Genomic DNA, 23,810 nt, shown 5'->3' on the forward strand with positions numbered 1-23,810 from the left:
AAGTTTGAGGGGACTCCTGCAGATTCTTGAATAACCAACCTACTTAGAGGTCAGTATAACTTATATTCTATGAAATTATGAAGCTTTCTAAAATATTTCAAGTCTGAAGGAAAGAGCATGCTTCTCCCTCTGCCCCTTCCATTAAATTCCAGCAGCTGAGGAACTCCACCTCAAAACTCCCAGAAGAAAACATACTATTGCAGCTCTTCCATGGGCTGGCTGAAGGGAAACCAGATTTTGGAAAGAGAACCTCTAAGTAGTTGCAGCAAATTAACACTTCACTTTCATCAGTTCATGCTTAGAAATAAGAAGGAATACAAACCTTGCGTGTTCTTGAAGGACATAATGGCTTGCCTGTAGGGGTTCGGTGTATCTGGAGCATCGGTCAGATTAGCCAAGACCAGCAGAAGCAGCAGACTCTGGTTCGCTAGAGGGGAGCACTGCTCCAGGTGCGGCGTTGGTTTACTCCCCACCCCACCTAGCGTGAAGACTGTCCACAGGCCAGCTAGAAAGAAAAGATAAAGAATACCGTGTTTGGTCCCATTTTAATGAACAAAGCTCCTTGAAAGGAAAAGAGCATCTGACACACAGGTAGAGAGAAGAGAGAAAACAAATCGCCCCTGTACAATGAGATGATGGGTCTGGGTACTTGATTTCTCCATATGAAAATATCAGGAGTAACACAGCAGTGGACACAGAGAGGTAGGAATTGAAAGATTACTGGAAATGGAGAAAATTAAGTCACAGGAATATATGAAAAGGAAATTAGGAGAAGTGAAACACAAGCATATGTGTGAGGGGGAAAACCTTAAACACAGAGCAGATACCAGCTGAAGGATTCACACAGCAATCCTGATAATGCTAACTTATTAATAGAGGAAAATGAGCTTTTATGTTACCTTCTTAATAAAACCAGCCCGGTCCATCATGCATCATTTTTCTGATATATTCTATTTTTCATAAACTCAGCAAAATTTAGACAAAACACAGTAACAAAAACTAATATTGCAAAACTAGAACATCCAAAAATTGGGAGTCCTGTAGAAATCATCATCATTGCTCATTATTGTAGGTACACAACATAATAGTAAATAATAAACCTCTTGGGGAAAAAAAGACAGGATCAACAGCAATTTAAATTTAAATTTTAAGGTATTATTAAACTCAGCCTCATATTTTTGCATTCCTAAAAAAGACGAAACAATTTGAAAAAGCACTCCAGCTGGAAGTACTTACCCTACTCTGAAACTCCTTTTTAAGAGGTTTCAGATAAGATATAAAGGTATAAAGTACAAACTGTTTACAATAATTTGAAGTTAAAAATCTAGTTGAAAAGAAATAAGAAGTTTGAAGTGACAAATCACTATTGATGCTGTCAAAAACAAACAGTCTGATTGATTCCTCTTGGGTAAGCAAGTTTTTGTTGTCTCACAACTGCCTCGAAACTACACATGTAACAAAAGCACCAAAACTTCATTCATTTTACACCCACAGAAAATCATTAGGTACAAAAATGTAAACAGCTCATCATTCCACACCAGCTCTCAGTTCTTTGCTCGTGAACTACAATAAGAATGCGTGTTAGCATACCTTACACTTTATCTAGGTGTATATTTATGGTTCATATACAGCTCCAGTATTAAGGCATGAAGTATAAAGCCAGTATAAAGCACCTGAAGGCTGCTCGTTAAAACTCTCATTACATTACAAAACAAAAATACTGTTTAAACTTTGATGTTTGAGCCTGAGATGCAGAGTCATTTTCATATTTAATCCTTACAGCATTACAAAAATTACCTCCAAAACTTAACTACTGTATTTGAAATTCCTGTTCCTAATTACAGCAGTGTTTGTGAACCAAGCTGACCAGCTATGTGCCCAAATACCGATTAAAGGAGACTGGAAGGGAGAAGGAGCAGCAGGGGAGGATTAGAGAAGTCCCCTCAGCCCTCTCCAGCAAGTCCGTAAGTCCTTATTTCCTTGTCCCTACTCATGAGACTATAATACACAGCGGGGAAGGAAAAAAAAACAAACAAAAAAATCCACCACCAAAACTGAAGCAGAGATGCTGCAGGGTCAGCATTACTGGGCAAAAAGTTGGGGAAAGAATAAAACTTGCCCCCTCCATGACTATGGTGGCATATGACTTCTTCAGTGTCACTGGGCCTCTACCTTTATCACATTTATCACTCCTGATACATTCCCAGGGGGTAAGAAGCAGCCCCTCCCCAACCACACTGGATTATATTTGCCCCCAGATGCCTCTTAGCAGCTATTTTTCAGTGTACCTTGAAATTTTATGTCAGAGAGTGAGCATTTAATCCAATTATTCATTTAATAGGTCAAAGTCTTGAATTATACAGCACAAAAAAATAATCTAAACTTAAAAAACCTCATTTTTATTTATTAACGCCTAAAGTAAAAATTAATAATTATAACACACTTTCTTGAAGACGACAGAAAAAAAAAGAGAAACTTTAATTTTCACTCTTCTAGCCAGAGAGATTCAAGGTGCAAAGGATAAAAACCTGTAAGCCATTTGAATGTAAAATTAAGTATAGCACAACCAATTAAAAGAATGTAAAGTACTCTTAGCCCTACAAATTTCAAGCCAGCTGAAGAGTATTTTTCTTCAAACATAATTATATAGTTAGATTTTGTAATAACCCAGCTCTCCCTTCATCAACACAATTGCAAGGCAATTACTGCCATGTCAAGGGCAAGGGAACTAATGCCATTCAATGTTAAGCAGCTTGAAGGAGTTCTTGTAATAAAAAGCACAACAATTACAGCCTTCTTAGCAAAAATTTCATGTTACATTAATAATCCTTTATCTTAATAATACTTTATCACTGTATTTTTGATCCACTGTCCTTAAATCAGAATGAAGCTGAATAAAAATGCTGACCATGAACTTAGCTTCTAAACTCACATGAGTTACCCAGATTGGTAACATGAAAGAAATTATTTTCTTTAAAAAAAACCAAAAAACAAACATATATTTATCATCGTACATTAAATAAATACAAATCTGGCACATTCCCATTCTTGACGTTTAGTGTAGTTCTCACTTTTCATTTTCTACCACCCCAGCCTTCTTGTGTCTGGCACCTGCTATTACTACACCTTTCCTCAATAGTTGGGAAAAGAGGGATATGACTAAAATACTGGCGAGTAAGTTGAATCTTCCACCGGGAAGAATGAAGCAACTACATCCAAGAGAAATCTGCATCTTGATCTATGACCCAAGTAACCTCCTGAAGTTTTCTCTCTTGTTATCAAGCGCATTACTCCAGAAAAGCAATCCCATGCTAATTGGTTCATAATATTCCCTTCCATTCCAAAATGCCACGTCACATTAGGTGCTAAATACTGGTCGGTGCTATCAACATAGCCAAGTTAAAGAGACATTTCTAAGGAAAATATCTTTTCTAATCATTAACAGCAGATTAAAGTTCTAAATAGATAAACAGCTTGGGAGCACAGAGAGACAAGCAGGCAATGCTTGTAGTTGTATTCTGTATGTTCCCAGTGTATGGGGCTCTGGAGCCCACAACATGGGGCATGGACCTGTTGGCCGAGTCCAGCGGAGGCCATGGAGATGACCAGGGGCTGGAGCACCTCTGCTGGAAGGACCAGCTGGGAGAGCTGGGGTGGTTCAGCCTGGAGAAGAGAAGGCTTTGGGAACACGTTTGAGCACCTTCCAGCACCTCAAGGGGCCGACAGGGAAGCTGGAGAGGGGCTTTGTACCAGGGCCTGTAGCGATAGGACAAGGGGGAAAGGCTTTGAGCTGGAAGAGGGGAGATTTAGATTGGATATTAGGAAGAAATCCGTTCCTGTGAGGGTGGGAAGACACTGGAATGGGTTGCCCAGAACAGCTGAGGATGCCCCATCCCTGGCACTGCTCAAGGCCAGGTGACAGGGGGTTGGAACTAGATGGTCTTTACGGTCCCTTCCAAACCAAGCCATTCTATGGTTCTATGAATATCTGAAATATCACTTCACTACAGCTGGTTTTACATTTATGTGTATATCAAAAGTATTAGCTATACTTTTTTAGCAAGCAAAAACAGAGTAATTTATGCTGCAACCCCTGAGAAGCTCTCCTCACTACATTCCTTTCAGATCTGAAGTTAATAGTTAACAGAAAACATACAAAGAATATACATTGATACAGAAAGAGTAGCCAGAATCATATTTCAGATTAATCTTCTTCAGAACATCACAGAAAAAAAACCCACGGAATAACAGGAAGACAATCCCACATTTAAAATTCCTCTTTAAGTCCATAGGATAGCCGTAGGTAGCTGTAACTGCACTAGTGCTGCCTGGCATCGTTAAAAGCACGGAATGAAGTTTGCCTAGACACTTTTAACATACAGTGCTCAGATTTCTTTCACATTTGAATTTCACTTTAAATTTCATTTACTCCTATTCTCTTGCCATTTTAGTATACATCTCAAGGGAAATGCAAATTACAGAAGTTTCCTTAAAGTTTTCTGTATCTCTGGGCAGTGGCAAAGATGAGCTCACAAAACTAAACCACTGCACCGTGATAAGGACGAAGGGGGTAGACTACCTGTAATAGCATCATGACAAAGTGCTTCTGAAGCTCGATAAACTCTTGAAAACGTTCCAAACACCACCTTTCTGGTGCCAATTATCATAGAATGGTTTGGGTCAGGAGGGACCTCAAAGCCCCCTGGCCACCCCCTGCACCTCCCCCCAGCCCAGGTGGGTCCCAGCCCCAGCCTGGCCGTGGGCACTGCCGGGGACGGGGCACCCACAGCTGCCCCGGGCAGCCTCTGCCGGTGCCTCCCACCCTCAGGGTAAAGAATTTCTTGCTAATTCTAATCTAAATGTAAGACTGATGAAGTTAATAATCCATAATCCTAAAAGAGTCTCTGACATCATTGAGGCAGCTAAACACCACACAGCTGTTCACCCACTCCCCCACCAGCAGGATGGGAGAGAGAACTGGAAAAAAAAAGTAAAACTTACAGGTTGATGTAACAATAGTTTAGTGGGAAAGGAAGGGAAAATAAAAATAATAGCGATAATATAAAAAAGAAGTGATGCACAGTGCAACTGCTCACCACCTGTTGAGCGATGCCCAGCCAGACTGTGAGCAGTGGGCCACGACCCCCCGGGGCCAGCTTGCTACAGTTTGATTGTTCAGCATGATGTCGTATGGACTGGGATATCCCTGTGGCCAGTCTGGGTCAGCTGTCCTGGCTGTGTCCTCTGCCAGCCTCTTTGCTGGCTGAGCATGAGAAGCTGAAAAGCCCTTGACTTAGCGTAAGCGTTGCTCAGCAACAAATAAAACACCAGCGTGTTATCAACGTTATTCTCATTTTAAATCCAAAATACAGCACTGTACCAGCTACTACAAAGAAAATTAATACTAATACAGCCAAAACCAGGACAAACATTTAGGTATTTGGATCACTTATTTCATCTATACAATTTACTGTTTTCTGCAAAATATTTGTAATCTATTTTTAGTTATAATTCTCTGATATAACTTTATTTCTTGACTCAGTTCCACATGGAACCACATCACCAGAATTTTTGTCAGTTCGAAAAATATTAAAATTTTGCCAATTATTTGAAAAAAACACAGATCCTTTCAGAAGGAACAGACTACTTGTACCTTTCAAACGTAATGAGCAGATCCATTTTTCCCTTCTTTTTCACAAACCTACCCATCACAGCTTCTTTTCCCCCCTGGTCATACAGTGCTACAGAAGGCACAGCAAGGTCTTGCTTAAGAGCAAGGAATGGCTTTTTTCTATAGAGAATCTGAGGTCTTCTGTAAGATGGCTAGAAACACTGTTCATAGCCATCAAAACAAACTCCAGACTTTAATCTGGTTTGATAGTTTGGAACTACACTTAATGGAAAAATGAAATTATGACACATTCACCGAAAATGAACTTTCACCAGACTTATTTAAGCACAATTCTGCAGAATTCTCAGCCTAACGGTCTGGTCTCTGTTACACAACAAGAAGATACAAATAAGGTTCCTGTTTGTACTACTTGGAGAAAAGTTTAAATGCACTTATTTATAGCTCCATGTGATGAAGCAAAGTTTTAAGAGCTTGATTTTAAAGATATTTTAAAACCAAAAGACCAGTAGAAGCACAGAGGGTACTTTAAAAATGTATTCATTACAAAACATTGACATTTATACACAACTGAACTTCTAGCACTGCATACCATTATTTCAAGTTAGTGAATCAACAAACAGTGAGCTATTATTGATTTGTGAGCTTCCTTGGGGTATTTAATAAACTAGCTGTAATTCTTCCACAAAACACATCTTTACCATCTTCAGTGTAAAGATTGGAAAATAAACCCTCTGAGCTCTCTCCCTGGAATGAGCATTAAACTAATAGAAAACTGGTGTTACCTATTTCAAAGTGCCTTTCTGAGAAAAGTAGAAATTTTTTTTTTATTTAATAGCAGTTGCAAATGCAGTCATATTAATAATCGAACTTAATCAAGATTTCCTTTGAACCCCCTAGCCTTCATTAAGTTTAAGCATAGGCATTAAATTTCAATTAATGCTGGCATAGCCTTTTTGAGTACGCTCATTTCTCTCCTCACTGGAGCTTGGTAACAGAGCGGATCCTTTTCTCATTGCCCCATACGCACCACTTCAGTTCTATCATACATCCCTAGCATCCTGCCAGTGAGTTTTATTGCTTTTCAAACTATTTTGCAAAGTGCACCAGATTGATGTGCAGCCCCAGGCTGCTTTCGAGACTGAAAAGGAAATCATAAGAGTTTCATTAGACATGAAAACCTTCAAAAGATCTTCTTGATCTCTTCCTGTCATTTTAACATTTCAAAAATTACAGTCCTGCTCCCTTGTTGCGAAAATGGACAGAACACAAGTAGATGAGGCTGGAGAAGTCCCTAAAAAAAAAAAAATGTTAAATATAAAAAAAAAGCCACACAACCACAAAAAAAACCCTAAACACACAACAGAACAGACTTAACTTATGTTTTGGTAATCTGTTCAAATCAAGTCCTAGCTCTACAGCCTGCTTTCCTATTTATCAAACTGTCAGTATCCAGAAGACTGCTCAATACTGCAACAACATCTAAGACAGCAGTAAATAAAGATTACAAAGACCTAAAGCAAAAGTGATTTTCCTTGCATCTAATTGATACCATCATGTACTTCCTCCACCAAAACCAGTGACTAACATTATTCAAAAACATCACAATTACTATTCCATTCTTATTAGATTCAAGCAGCATCTTTGGGAACTTGAGGGTTGGGGGTTTTTTATTTAATGCTTATTATATGTGTCACATTTCTTAAGTCAATTCAATGGTTCTCACATCGTGGTCTGATGAAAACTTTTCTGGTGGCCTATGGAGAGCTGGCAGTTCATGTTGCGCTGGCTCTTGTCCTTGTTTCCAGCTGCTACATTGTGTTAGAAGAAAGCTAAAAATACATAAATACTTTCCTACGATTACTTTTCCATGTAAGCAATTTCTCAAGTTGCCACAGGGATGTTATGCGATAATGAATGGGAGAGGAAAAAGTGGTCCATGGAATCATAAATAGGAGAGGCTGGATCAGTGAGGCAATTGCTATATCAAGATGCAGTTCACAATATTTCAAGTTAAAGTCATTTTACACTTTATAAGCATGTCCTTAACACTTCAGGTCTTCATTTAAGCGACTAAAAACTGCTAATTGTGAGGAGCACTGGGTATACTTGATTAGAAGACTATAAAACCATCAGCTACACTAATTTTAGGGAAGTCCCACTGCAAGTTTTTGGAAGATTAATTACAGCAAGAAACTAGCAAAGCTGAAGTATAGAAAATACAGAATAATTTTTATGTGGTTAATGAACTTGCATGTTAAGTATTCCACCCTGAAGAAACATTAAACTTCTAAGGAACATAAAACCACACTGATGGATACACAAACTACAACCTCTGATTGAAAAAGTGGATCTGATTAGTGCCAATTTTTTAGGTAGGGAAATTATAAAACTCAGAAGCATAAAAATGGCTGCCCTAAATATGGCAGTAACTTTTTGTTTGCACTAACTCTTTTATTGCAGTAACATTTTCAGGGGCCACAAGTTCCCCTAAATGCAACTTTATGTCTGCATGGTAATACAAATGACAAAAGTAACAATTTTTAATTTTCAGCCATATTTTTCATGGTCTCCACCGTCTGGCATTAGACTAACAGAATTAACCCAAGCTAGCTTGAGACATAGAAGGAAAGACATTTTAAAAACAACTATAAATGAATAGTTTATGGGCAACATACAGTCTAGCAAGATAAATTCACATTTTAAATACCAGTAGGCTAGCTGGTTTCTAAGTCATCAGCAGGCTGCAGCAAGAATTCACACAGAGATACACTAAATTTAAAAGCTTACATGCAGTGCTGTAAGCATTTTGAGACAACAGCTCTGTACCAGTCCACCTTGACTCTATTTATTGTTTGGAATATAGGAACAGTAAAGGATATGTTTAAGAGTAAATGTGTGAAACAGATATCTAGGCTTAAAATCCTACCAAGCCACCACTTAGGCTTTGGTGCAAAGTGCTGTGCAATTTACACAACAGATCTCAAAAATGTACATAGTAGATTGCCATGGGCTTTACTTCAGGTGCTTTATTACTATTACTGTTATACTTTATTTTCAGTATTTAATTCCTAATTACTACAGAAAAGTGACTGCAATGCTATAGAAAGCTTAAAAGCATGTTTTAGTTGAGGTCTTAAAATGTTAAAAAAAATTGCGGTAGACACTTTAAAACCAAGTTATATTCTTCTCATCAAATCAGCACAACAGAACCACTAAGATTGGCTCACCGAAATACATATGACCATGTATGACTTACCTGTTAGAGGTTTTTCACACCTAATACTACTATTCTAAAGGAGACGAGTATTTCATCCTACTTGCCAAGAACAACAGAAGATAGTTACCTCTGTGAAGCCAAGCTCTGCAATACAAGTTCTGCTGCCCGCCCACTCCTGATCACAGGCTCTCCAGAACAGCCCAGTTCATATATGTGTGTGTATCTGTATTTTTTGTATTTTTAAAATGCACCCCAGGCACCTGATTTTTGCCCGTCCCCATTGCTCCTGGCGATGCTGCAGCAGAACGGGAAAGCTGCGAAGAACAGCTGAGCTATAGGAGCCACTGGAAAAAAAGAGCCCAGCAAATCTGCAAATAAACCCTCTGAAAGCTGTAGCACCGAGAAGCACCAACGTGTCCGAGGAGGTCGGGGCCGTGATGTCATTAACACACTCTGGAAGCAGTTTTTCAGGAAATGAATCATGGAAGCAAGTGCAATGCAAAGACATATTAGGTAACTGTGTTCATCCCCTACCCATGCAAGAGTGTTCCCTCCAGTACATTTTGTTATTCTATCCAGTCTAATTTTAAGGGACTAGTAATGGAGTTTGAAGCACATCCTTTGGGAAGAGTGTTCCATAATCTAATAAACCTCAGTATTAAGATTTCTTTCCTAATATTCAGTCTAAGCATTACTTTGTTCAACTTCATGTACTTATTTCTATAAGTGGCTCTATGTAATACCATAAAACATTTCTTCTCCAGTTCACTGTTTACAGCCTTTAAATACAAGGCACAGCCATGTCTCCTTTGTTGCCTAGCCAAATTATATACACAGATTTTTTTTTCCTTCTTTGAAGTCTTTTCCACTTTGCTTCCTGTGATTAATCCCAGCTCCAACACTTTGCATGACCTCTCAATCATCACTGCACTGAAAAAGATTACAAATACTAAACTGCATAGATTTAATACAATAAACAAGCATATTCTTCAATTCAGTGCAAAATTAGCATTTATTTAATTTTAAACTATTTACCCTCTTTATCACTAGATCTCAGGAGTTCTTTACTGTGATACCCGAAATGATACAGGCTTTTTTCAGAGCAGGAGCCCCTCCCATCTATTCCATTAGGTCTCCTAACTTTCTTTTGTTTTAAACTTCAAAGCAAGGAGATCACCTTCTCCCAAAAGTGTGAAGCTCAGTGGGAGACTTGCACTCCCGTCAAAGCTTTCAACATCACAGCTGTATCAGAAATGCACAAAGACCACTCCCCCAAAAAATTATTTCACCTGAAAAACTACAGAAATATTTATAAACAAAGCTAACATCTTTACACTGTCCCACTGAAGTTACACATTTAACATTTCCAGATGGGGCCTACTTCTCTTACTTGCACAGAGATGCTGAAGAATGGGATAGTTTTGTTACCTGGAAATCTCTGAGGACATTTTTAGTATCTGTAACACAAATCTGAGTAACGGACAGACCTAGTGACAGGCACCTTGAAGAGTTAAGTAAAGCAAATTACATACCACATTCCTGAATCAAAAGCCTATAAAGTTGCCAAGTAAAGTTGGAAATAACTCTAATTACTATTAATTCACTTCAAGAAATAAATTAAAAAGAAAACAAATATAGAAAAGGAACATCTTAAACAAGGAAGGAAAACATCACATTTTTATTAGCTCCACTCCTGAACCACTGCTGGAAACACCTATTGCAACTCCTTTGGACACAAGCAATACCATTTCTGAGATGGAACTATATTTCTGCTGCACATTTGAAGACTGTCCAGTAGAACTGAAGCTGCAAATGTGACCACAATATAAAAATAAAATAAAATAAAGGTTTTATGGTATTATATAAGAACACAATACTACAGTATTATGGCTATTTGAAACCCGGGAAACTAAGTGCAAGCTAGAAAAGAAGAGCGTGAGAGAGAGGAAAACGTATGAGAAATGTGGGAAAAACTGAAAATCCACCTAGTGTTGGATTCAATTTTACAACAACTGTCTGACTCAACTATCAGCCTTGGAACAGCAAACCTCAAGCCAAGAACAAACTAGCATACTGAGGCATGAAAAAGGAGCTGGTGCTTACTAAGGAGTGTTAGGTTTTCTGGGCTTTTCTGGATTGGGTTTTCTTGATGTTTCTTGGGGGGGGGGGGGGGGGGCGGGGAGTAGTTGTTTTTTGGTCTTTTTTTTTGTTTGGGGGATTTACTTTAATAGAAGACTCCTCTGGCTTTTGCCCAGGGCACTGTCCTGGTACTTTATTGTTGTGGTCAGAATGGGAGGGAGCATAGGGAATGTGCCACCAAGAGTGGGATTTTCAGTACCATCTTTTTGTCAACACAATCAGAAAAAATTGGGGACAGAAACAAACATGGAAACACATTCAAAAAATATCTTGGCTATATGAGAGAAACCTTTACTTGCAGCATTGATTTTTACAACAAAATGGTCAAGCTAGTCCACTGAAGAAAAACACTATCAAGATCAAACCAATGGCTCAAAGAAACCAGATGAAGACAACTGAAAAGCCAAAGAAGCTTTAAAAGTTGAGTAGAAAGGAAGAAAGGATTTTTCAGAGCATAGTATCACAGGATGATTCAGGCTGGACAGGACCTCAGGAGGACTTTGGCCCAGCCTTCTGCTCCAAGCAGGGGCAGCTATGGGGTCACACTAGGTTGCTCAGGGCTTCATCCAACTGAATCATGGAAACTTCCAAGGATGGAGATGGCACAACCTCCCTGGGCAGTCTGCTCCACTTCTTGACTGTCCACATGGTCTTCACACACAAATATTTCCACAGGATTCCAGAATCTCTTATTTTCAAACTAATTCTTCATTTATAAAATGGAAAACAAAAATCCCTTCCAATCCTACACATTTAAAACCAGATTAAGGGAGAAGGAAGACAAGCAATCAAAGAGTTTTCGCGAGTACAAAATAGAATTTTCAAGAACAATGATGAGATGTAGTGACCTTGATACCTGATCTTATAATTTCACATTCATTCCTCCATTTACCCTCAACAGATTAAAAGTCAGGTGCACAGGACTGCTGGGAAACTGATTTTAAGATCCGAACACACTCAAAAAGGAGGCACTTTGAATTAAACAACACCTTTAAACCTAATGCTGGCACATGCAAACATCTAAACACAACAGAACACTAGCTTTACTTACCAGCATCAAAGTTACTTTTACTAACACAAAACCAGCAAACAGTCATCAGCTGTACTTGCCTGTCATTATTTCTTTGGCAACGAAGTTGCTAGGTACTTATCCACAATCTGAGCTACACCTACCTTTGCACAAGGCATTGTAATATGCATAGAGGGAAGCACGTTACCTGTTTTAAGAGTTTATAATAGAGAATAGAAGAGTAAGTATAAACCCTGAAAGAAAGGTATAGAGAACAAAACAGATGAAGGCAGCAATTACATGTAGTATACTATAAAACAGTTAATTATTAAAGACTGTACAGTGTAATCCATCAAGGTGAATTGATGGTATTGGTCTAGCTATAAACAGCTTTAATATTTTGACAGAGAGAGCTGTCAGAGTAAAATGTGATTCTTCTTGGAAAAAAGTCCAACAACAATCACACGCACAATACCATAGACCATTAACGCCTATGCAGCCATGTCAATGGTGGGCAGAAACAATTTACTAGAAGTGATCAGTGTTTTAAGTCTGGAGATGGTGTAATGGTAAGACAGTATTCTAAATTCAACAAAACTCTGGAAAATTAAAAGTGAGGAGTCTTTCAAGGGTTGGGTGTCCAAAAGTGCTCCATACACCACACACAGACATCTCCAGGAGAAACCATCTCCCATTTATGCACCGCAGAAGTTTTAGATCCTCAAGTAATGATCCTGGTAGAACATAAAGTATGAACCATAAGAACAACTGGAGCTGCTGACTGCCAGACATTTCTGAAAGTCTGGTTGCTATCTACTGCACAGTTGCAGCCAAAAGTTTTCAAATAGCTCCCAGCATACTGCAGAATACTCTCTGCATTTATCCTGGTAACCTTGTCCTCAAATTGTTTTTGCTTTACTGTGCAACCAGAGAATTGCAAGCATTTGCCATCACAAATTTATGCACACCTTGAACAACCTCCCTTTCAGAAAGAGGGAAGAAAATCCTTTTAAAGCGTATTTAAAGAACAGGGCTGCCAGCGTGAATTCCTCTTCCATAGGAAAAAGGCAAATATTACTTTATTTTTTTTAATGTAAATAGATAAATTTGAGGGTTTTATATATACGTACAAATGATTCTTACATAATAACACTTTCTATGAATTAAACATAACTTATTTACATAAATTACCAAATATATATTGTTATATCAACTATAAAGATATAAATAAGACAGAATCATGAAGTACTCATCATTTACAAAAACATTTGTAACACATGCGTCAAGTGCAAATTTCCTCCAACTACAAGGGCTTCTCCTGTGGGCAATTTACTGGTGTTCCATGCAAACAGGCTCTGCTGCACTTTAAACACAACATAAGCCCAAAATTAAAAATGCGGTCTTCAGTTACCGAAACAATCTGCAATAAAACTTCGTAACACAATCATTCTTTTCCTAATGTAATGTCAACCTGTTCCAGTCATGAACCATGAGATACACAAGCAACACAGATGGTCACAATTTCAGACAACTGTTAAAATCAGTTGGCCATGTTGTGCCTCAGTTCCCTTCTCTTGTTCATGCAGATGATACCAAAACATTTACTCAAGGGCACTGTCCACATTTTCTATGCCTTAAATGATCCTACCATAAATGAGAGCGCTCAAATTTTCCTTTTTACCACCAATCTTTATTTCTTAGATTCCAGCGTTATTTTTAAATAGTGCTAATTAGCGTATCGATATTAATTAATGCTTTTGAAGCAGTACCCTCAGAAGAACTTCATCCCTATGTAAGAGGGGGAAGAAGAAATTCAGACTGCCATTGGCAGGAGTGACCTGTAATGTTGCTAGACGGATCAAGGCATCCAACAACAGACTTTTCCAGAGCAGTTACAAATTTGTATCCCTTATCAAGTTTAACACACTGCTCCTGTTGACTTGTTGCGACTGCAGGCACTAAATTTTAAATGAACCCATTTAAGTGAGACAAGAACATGAGGAACACGAGCAAGTGGCTCCTGGGAAAGTCTTCCTTTAAAATGATCTGCCTAACATCCCAAATAAAAAGTAAAAATAAACAACATGCAAAGAGGCAATGGAGAACTAATATTTTTCTGGACTCAGTTCCCTAAAATACAAGGTAATTTTCATCTTTCTGTTCCTGTACTTGTTGAATGTACGCAACTCAGTTTCCAACAAGACATATCCCAATTCCATGACAAGACACATCCCTTGTCGGAGGACTTCAGAGCCCATTCTTGACATAACTCAAGGGGTCAAATCCAGACTTACATTTAAGTCCAGTACTCAGGAAACAAGGGTCAGCTTTCCCATGGCAAAACTCAGTGTCTCTGTATTTGTGTTTAACCAGGGAAGAACAAAGCAATTGCAATGGAGCACAATGAGGTAAGGGGTGAATTCACAGCCTGAATCACAAGCGGACTGATTAGCAGAGGTGCTGGACCTGGCTCTGTGAGGATCCACCTCTCCTCCTGGTCCCAGTTTTCGTTATTCCCTCCACCCCATCACTGAACTATATCTCGACAGCTGAGCCTCAGCATCTTCCCCAGCTTCTTCACGTCCTTCCTTCTACTGAAATAAATGCCGCCTTGCTCCTTTCCCCAGCAATAAATGCCAGATAAAGATCCCAATCTCCTGTTGCGTGTCCCAAACGAATCTAAGAAAGAATAGCCAGCACAGCAAAGCCGTCACAGATCTGCTGCTTCCATGCTGAGCTAACTTTCACTCCTCCAAACTTGTGAAGCACCTGAGCATGGATATCTGCAGCACTTCCAGCCAGCTTCTCTACCAGAGCCTTCAGGAGAGCAACTTCAAAAGCAACTAAACAAAACTCCAGTTTCCAGTACAGCTGGAAAACTCAGCTACACAGTTTGGGAGTGCTCTGGCTGCCACCCACGTTTTCTGAGATTTGCTTCTGCTCCTTGGACCTTGCCACCTCTCCCTGACGCACACATGCAATGGGCATGCTGGCTTTAAATCCACCCCAGCCTGTCCCTCTTTTGGCTTTAAGCTGTAACATTTTGTAATGCAGTGAGTTAACCTCCTCCTCCACAGTACCTGCTGTACCAAAGAAGAGAAAGTCCCCGAGTGTTAGTTCTCTTGCTTGAAACCTTGCATCCATCAGCAAGTGGGTGAAGGTATTGCAGGGAAGTCCCCCTCGCATCCTGGAATGGGCTCACAGACTTCACAAGGGGTACCGCATCCCCAGGCTCACTGGCATGATGCTCTGTGGAATGCACTTCGTGAAAACTCAACATTTAACTTTGCTGCAAGTTCTGCATACATTAGCAGAAACTTGTTGAAAACAGCAAGTTTCAAGACCTTGTAACTTGGCCAAATTTAGTAAACTTTAAGAAGGATTGCAAATAGCACATCTCTGTCCGCAGTCTCACTCCCCTAAGCCCCCCTTTCCAAATCTCAAGAGCCTGTTCCAAGGCATGAAGGCTCTAAAACTCCTCAATAAAACAGATGAAGAATTCAGTATTGGTTAAGTGACATTTTTCCCTAACCTCGTTCTCAGAAACAGAAGAACTGTTTTCAATTAAAGCAGTGCCAAAAAAGAAAAATATTAAAAAAAAAAAAAAATCAGCCTAAGGAAGATACTCAGCATGAAAAGTTTTATCACAAACAACTGAAGTTGTTTTTTTTTTTAAATGAGCAATTGAAAAATGGATTTCCCTACAGAAAGTACTATATAAGCTTATCTACAGGCATCAATACCAGCTACAGCCATATGAGCATTATTAAAATGGTACTTTTAATGATAAAGCATTATGAAAAATGGCAGTCCTGAAGAATCAAGCCCTGTCACCAGAACAAACATACTACAGGCAAATCAGGGCAAAATTTTTCATTACCTTGACCAGCAGAAAATGCCTCCTCAGCTGAAAGAATATGGTCTCTCTGCTCACTCTTCAGAGCAGGACATAAATTACCACCAATGTTGATGAGCTGTTTTATGTTAGCACCTGCCCTTTGGCTTCAGTTTCTGAACTGCAATCAACTCCAGAGGCATCAGATAGTAAGAAGACTTTGTCACTAGACACCATGGTTGGATTCCAGCAAACAAAATGGAGCTGCAATACACCATATCCTATTTGAAGTCCACTTATGCATCTGATACCTGTTAAGTTGCTTGTCTTTAGGTTAGATGGCCAGTGTGGAGGGAATGGCATTGGGAAAAGTTTTGCTGTCTCAAGTTTGCTGACTACAAAAATTCAACACTATGGGGGAAGAAAAAGGCTGGGAAGAAAAGGTATTGCTGACACTGCCTGTACACACAGAGGGTTTTTATAAAGAGATTTTTTTTTCTTCCAACAAAAATTGATAGTTAACATTGAAATTATATAGAAACATGTGCTAACACTCAACAATTCTACTATGAAAGACTAAAATGGCATTTAACATATTAAGGAAGTTGTGGTTCCAAATACTGATTTGCCAGTTGTTATTAATCTACCTTATGGCATGAATAACATAGATTTGCATGTATCCCAATATGAGAAGCTACATTTAAAGGCACTTTATTTTGTCTCTAGCGTGCATGTTCAGTTCCAAAATGTTTCATCTTCAGTACTCAAAAATGTTTTACCACAGGGCAAGGGATTCCTTTAGGTTTTTCCTGTTCATAAGGATTTTGCAACAGTGCCAAGCCATGAAGAGTAAAATGCTTGCTCTCTGGGAGCGCAATTAGGACATACTGAGAACACTGCCTTCTCTGCTATCATCCGTAATAGGTCTATGGCCACTCTTGAGAAAGAGAAGTTAATTTAACTTTTTAATATAACCTACAATGCAATTCTTGTTCTGCACAAGACCATCATAGCTGTTAAAAAAGCCAATGTGAGCAGACTGACTGCCCTTGAGGGTGACACACAGCGCCACTGCCTCCAGGGCTACTACACTCACTTTTGAAAAGTGCTCCAGATATTCACGAAGATCTCTTCCACAGAAACTACTTGGCAAGCCCTACCTAACCAGGCAAGTCCTACACTGTACACAAGCTTTGTAGGCCTTCAGCATCAGCAGCTGCCACTTGCACAGAGTAATCCTTTTTAGGGTACCTGGTTTTAAGTAGGTAATTTGAATATTGTTAATATATTTCATGAAAACGCTTCCACTATCCCCAGCATTCACTCCATATTCGTACAACCATTACTCAGCTAACCTTATGCAAAATCAAAATGCTGCCAAGGTGTTCGGTACGTATGCTGTCTTGCAAGCCACAGCACAGAGAGCTGACAGCAGGACCTCGTCAACAATTCCCGCACAGGGCTGACACCAACAAGGCTGGCCTCTGGGCTGCCCTGGAGCCTGGGCATGGCCGTGTCCCGACTGCCTGGACACCCAGCCGAGCTCCCCTTCCTGCTCTTCTCCTGCTCAGCCACCCTCCTACCTCCCATAAGGACCCTTATTGAGGCTGGTTGATGATACCTTCATTTTTAAGCACTTATTTCAAGCTCTGTGAACTTAAATGATCATACACTAAAATATTCAATGGTATTTGTAATTATTAAAGTTACAATTGATCTGATTGTGTTTCACATTAATTACCCTATTATGGGTTCTTCAGGAACACTGACAACATGCTTCCTCAGAATGGAAAAATGGATATTGATTGCCTATGTCCTAAGCTCCATTTGACAAAACAAAGAATTATAATTAGCAAGACCAGACAAAACCAGACACGTATATGCTGTATAAACTTCTTATAAAATCACCTGAAATTGTTAGTTAAGTGCAAATCTTACACAAGTTATCACATATAAACAGCGTGTTTTATTAACCTTGAAGCAAGGCCTAGCTATTAAATCATGAGGATAAAGATCAGGACACTGGAATTTTATTCCCAGTTGTAATGTCAACTCATTGTATCATTTTAGTCAAGCTGCAACCATGCTATTTCCTCTATTTCCCCTATCTGTAAAAATGAGAATTTTCTACTTAATAAGGGTATTTACCTCTGAATGCCCTTGGCCCGAGCATGCCCTGTTTGGTCTGGTTAAGGCGCTGGCCAATATCCCATTTCTCATCTCCTCCAACGTCACAGCTCAGCAAGGTACTTGAGCACAAAAGCAATTTCACTGGCTTCACCAAAACTACTCTCAGAATTACAGTTTCCCATAGAGGCAGGGAGTGAAATAATATTTCTGAAAGCAATCCTTTAGTTTTATAAGCGATTCCTGAACCTGGACCAAATAACAATTATCAACAAGTAGTAAACTACCCAGCTTCCCAATTACTGCTTTGGGAAATAAAACCAATGCCAGACTGGTGCAAGTCAGAGATGGCACCGATGGCTGCGGCCACAAATTCTGAGTTAATGTCCCAATCACCTAAAAGATCTCAGACTCATTGAAGAGAGTCAGAATAGATTATATATACATTGCAATAGATTATATACACGTTGTGTGTGTACATATATGCACACACTTATATGCAATTATACAAATACATAGATATCATGTATAAATACACAAAGACAAATCTTCTATTGACAGACATTCTGAGAACGCCAATTGCCAAGAGAAGCAGTTCCATAAATACAAACTACTGAGGCTTACGTCAGAAGTCAGCAGCGTTATGTGGATAAACCTGAAGCCAAACTTGAAATTATGCAAGCCAAAAAGGTTTTTTCCCAGCAATGCTTTTATATTAGCTACATTTCATCTATATTTAAATGTTTACATATATTTTATATTTATATGAATTAAGTGTCTTTGTTTATAATTATGCAAAAATTATCCTTACAGAAAATTTACACACATTTTAATTTTTATAGCTCTAGGTATTCTGATATCTGCAAGGTATATATTTATATCGACTAAATATATATTGATACAGTATATGAGGTCATATATATTTATATTATAAAGCTGTATTTACATTTATACATTTTATACAGTCACCATATTTTATTTCCATTATATAGTTTTTCTACTATATACATACACATAGAACTAATGGGTTTCAAGTAACTGTCAACTGCTGTGGTGCTTAAAATCTTACCCCATTCTCAGCAGAATTAATTTGACCCAGATTTTCCTTCCGAGAGTAAACTCTGCTGAAACCTCCCATATTTTTACTTTCCCTTCTCTTGCAGACAAGAGGGAGGAAAAAAATAATAATAGTAAAAAGATCTTTGCTCAAGGTCATGATCTGATTTTCTTTCTAAAAACCAAAACCCCCACCAACATCCCTCATAGGTATTTCCACAACTATTCTTAACTGAAGTCCGTTAACCATAAAACATTCAGAGGATTCTTCCAGTTTCCAAGTATCTTATCAAAGCGGAATTAATTTTCTGAGTTAGCAAGTTCAGTGTTGACATAGCACTTATCCAAAAGATTAAGAAACAGGTAAGTAAACAGGTTCAGCTTATGAATTACTTGTAGATGGCAGTAAGACAACTTAGTCACCGCATTAAGGGCTCAGAGAGGATATATATCAGATATTACAGGTCCCGAGCAGAACAGAAACACACCATGACTCAACTGCAGAGGAAGGAGGCTATTAAATGTAAAAAGATTAAGTCTTTCCCAAATCAGGAAAGGAAAAGGTACATAAGCTTTGGCAAGTTCAATGCTAAACCATATTGAGTCAAGCCAAAAAGAACTTAGGAACAGCTTGCTAAAGGTATAAAAATTAGCATCAAAAGCTTTTTCAAACAATGTGAAGTAGACAGCTCCTCAGAGAAACCAAAAAGTGATGGAGGCGTTACAGGAGCACTACGAGAAGGTCAGGCTCTAGCAAATGAGCTAAATTAAGTATGCGGTGTGCATTTTCCAGCACACACTGGATATACCATCAGCAGATCTGATACAAGACCAGTGGAAGGAGCAACTGCTGTCATGTCCCTATTCAGCCTCTTTCGGCAATGGGTCATCTTAAATCATATTAAGGCTCAACAGGAGGCTGCCTCTGGAGAAAGAGCCTCCAAATGAAGGGTCAAGGGAAGATTTAGGAAGAAATTGGGAACAGCCAGACCAGAGTGGTCACTTGGTAGTGCTAAAGCAACTCTACTATGAAGTCCTCAAATATAGTGAGTCTGTTAATAGAGAAGCATAAGCTGGTAACTGCAACATCAATCTGAAGAGCTCCTTCGCATGCAGGACACGACAGCTCTGTACCACCACTGTAGGCAATGTATAAACAGAGCAGTGACTACAAGCAGCAGACAAATGGATAAACTGTGATTTTTGCAGAAGATTGAAATCAGGCTCTTAGATAGGTAAGCCACATCTATTACAAAAGTTGTATTGAGCCTTCTTACTTGTTTAACGTTTATCTGCACATTTATCTCACAGACTTTTCGAAATTTTTTGAGAGAGTTAAGAAAGAGGAATAACAGGAGTTTTTAATATGGCTTCCACCAAACCCAGTAGCCCCTTTCCTCTGCACATTTCTTCCCACTTTCTGTTCCCCTTTGAAAAAAAAAACAAAAAAAACCACAAAACACACACACCACAATCAACCAGTATTTGTGTAGCCACACAGGAAAATTTGTTAGCCAAGCTGAGGGGAAGGGCAATTTTCAGCTAGCTCAATTCTCTGCGACAGCTTATCATGTGGTCACACAAATGCAAATATGAGCAAGAAACAGAGGCAAAGACATGCAGGCAAAAGTGGTAGCATGTGGTTTGAACTTCTTTCAACATACTCATACTTCTGCTGGATTGAAAGCAAGTGTAGAACTGCACCCACTACAACTGGATTTCTAAGTCTTTGTCTTTATTTAAAAGCAATAAATAAAAAAAAAATTGAACTTCTGTAAGAATAAAAAAAAGCATTCACATGATTTAACAAGGACTAAATAAAGGAAGAAATGGTCAGTTTTAGTAATGAAGGACTATTATCTGTAGGTTACCATACAGCTGAGTACTAACACCTCTGATTTTCCATACGTGTCTTGGAAATCAACAGAGTACTCTGGGGTTTAAATCTGAAGATACAAAAATCTAATGCAGATCATCAAATCTGAAGTGACTAAGAGTCACAGCATAACCTCCTGATGGAAAGCCTGCTAACTACTAACGTGATAAATGCAAGATAGGACATATATACACATGGTGGGCTAAGAAGCCTAAACTACACACCATAGCAAATTCTTAATTCAGTATTCCCACTCAAGAAAGAAATCTCAGAACCATTATGGATACTCTCCTGAAAGTGTCAGCTCAAACCTTACAGTCACACAAAAGACAAAATGACCAATCTTCAGATCTCTTGAGTACAAGCATGCTTTCCCCCATGCCTCTGATTTAAAGCTGGTCACAGAAAAAACACTGGAAGACACTCGGATATTCTGACAGTGGGAGACAGAAACATCACTGAGAGCAATGGAGGGGGTACAATTCTTTAAATCAATGTCTCACCCACACAGCAGTCCACCCACTTAAATCATAACACCTTTAGTAAAGCCTTAGCAAAGCCAGGTAGACAACATCAATCATTCTACCCTCATCCACAAGCGTTGCCATTTTATTGCTGCAAGGCAATGCAGCTGGTCAAGCACAATGTACTTTTGCTCCGGCCATCTGACTGCTGTGGCTAAACCAGCACCATTTCTACAGCTGGCTAGCACTGCTGCAACAGCACACCAGACAAAGATTCAAAACTATATCATTTATTTTTAAGAGATGCAACATTTTTAGGTTGTCCCACAAGACTCAATATCCACATCAAGTCCTGAGTGTCAGCAGCTGTCTGTATCTGGACTAGGCAGCTTCACCTGTATAACTAAAGTGATGCACACCTTCACTTGGTACTGTTCCTACTAATTTCACACCTAGGAATCCTCACCATAGATAAAATTACAGCTAAGTCAAGCTTCTCTTGCTTCAGTTTATGCAATTAAGGAAAGCATAAGCAGTGACAGAAACACCTGCCTCCACAATAAGGAATGCCCTGATGTAGCTATTGCAGTAAAAGCCTCAGCTCTAACTCAAAATACCTAAAATCAGTATAAAGTTGCATAAACATGCCTTACATACTCAAGCAGGGCTGTGGACCTCATTAACTAGTTTTTAATCACCATCTGGTACAAACCCAAAAGAAAGAAAAAGAAAACCAACAAAAAACCACAGAACACGGTGCTGCTTAATTAACATCCATTTAAGCAAACACAGCATTAATTTCTTTAAGGAAGATGTGAATTTAAGGCCTCCAAAATACATTCACAACTAATTTTGAAAAGAAAATGTACAATCTATCAACTATTATGCACCCAGCTCTTATTACCTCCCACACTTCTCACACAGACATAAGAGTTTAATGATAAGACACCCACACACATGCATGATTATAATTTACGGATAGTGGACCACATTCAATTCTAGTTAAAAGCATTTGGCATTCTAGCAGATTATAAAACCCCTTCCTACGCTTGAGAAAGGATACAATGCCGATTTCCATAACTGACACCACACTTCATAAGGAATTATGTCTAGCATGACACCCACACTAACCAGACAGAACTATAAATTTTAATTTATACAATCATCATTTCTTTTCAAAGTCTGCCTCCTAAGGAGGAAAAAGTGACAGGGAAAATGTCAGCTCTACACAACAAAGGGATTAATTTGTACATAAGGTGCAATAATTACAAGTATTTCAGGTTTCCATCTTTAGAAGTTCCCTTCTGCTCATTTCAAACATGTGCCAAACCACAGTGAAGATTTAATTTAAAATTAATTAACTGGAGAGCTCTAAATATACGATGAAGCAAACTTTTACACAGTTTGTATGCTTGACGAATTGACTACTGCAACTTGCAAATATGCCAGTTCTTGACATACCAATAAGATGTCGAAATGACTCAAAAAATTACTTCAAATATCAGAGCATGCCATGAATTTTAAAAGACTGGTGGTGGTTGTGGTGGGGTGAGGCAGTGCAAAACACAGAAGGGGAAAAATGATGCTATTAAAAAGACAGGATGAGAAACAGTGTAACAGTGATTGAGAGCACATTATTTTCCAATATATAAACAGCAAAAGTGCACAAGGGTTTTTTTTCTTCTTTCAGTGAAAACACTAAGAGGACAAATGGCAAAGATAAACTATTTCTATTTAGTAAGAACAAAAATCCCACAACTAGCTACAAATTACCTGACAAGTCATTAACCTGACTAGACAAGCTACATGGGACTAGGTTTAAAACATTTTAGTTGACTGATTCTCTATATACTCACTTTAAAGTAAGTTTACCTAAACCTGCATTTCTGAGAGACTTCTACAAGTAGACAGGGTGCACCAAGGGAACAGAAAAACAGTGTAGGAAGAGACAAGACTCTTACAGTCTCTTATTTGTTTTCTTCATATCACTTGACGCACTTATTTAGTAAACGCATATAGTCCCAGGAGAGCCCATATTAAACTTAATGTATTTTCAATTCATGAAGCAGCATTAGCATAAATGGCAAATGCAGACCAGCCACACTCAATAGTCCTCCCTGCATTTTTTCATTTTAATGCTGCAATTAAAATCACTCAGTTCCACCAAGTGCTGTCACCAAGATTTCGTTGTTTTGTGACTGAGACAGCAACTAAAACTTGTTTCTTTGGGAAACAGTACAACACCTTTTGCAAAGCTTCAGAGTGTCTTAGAACCCGAGATAGAGAAAGTAAACATCTCAAAAAGGGAAAGAAATTATAAATCTGCATTAATAAGCAATTTAACCAATACAGCAATTACAACAAAAAAATGTAGTGACAGCAGCCACTGCAAGTTGGAATTTTACAGAAAAATTAAACAGAACATTGGGCAAGAATAGGAACGTGGCTAATGAGC

General features: G+C 38.7%; 1 protein-coding gene across 4 annotated transcripts in view; it reads right to left on the reverse strand.

The window, feature by feature from the left end:
• Window positions 1-23,810, reverse strand: part of DYM (dymeclin) — a 220,029-nt gene that overhangs the window by 134,208 nt on the left and 62,011 nt on the right. For all 4 annotated transcript variants that reach the window (XM_040579681.1, XM_040579683.1, XM_040579680.1 and 1 more), the window contains one exon: window positions 323-505. In XM_040579681.1, the coding sequence (XP_040435615.1) occupies window positions 323-505 (183 nt within the window). The remainder of the gene's footprint in view (window positions 1-322; window positions 506-23,810) is intronic.

This window comes from Falco naumanni, chromosome Z (genome assembly GCF_017639655.2).
Source record: "Falco naumanni isolate bFalNau1 chromosome Z, bFalNau1.pat, whole genome shotgun sequence".
In the NCBI taxonomy this organism is placed as follows: domain Eukaryota; kingdom Metazoa; phylum Chordata; class Aves; order Falconiformes; family Falconidae; genus Falco; species Falco naumanni.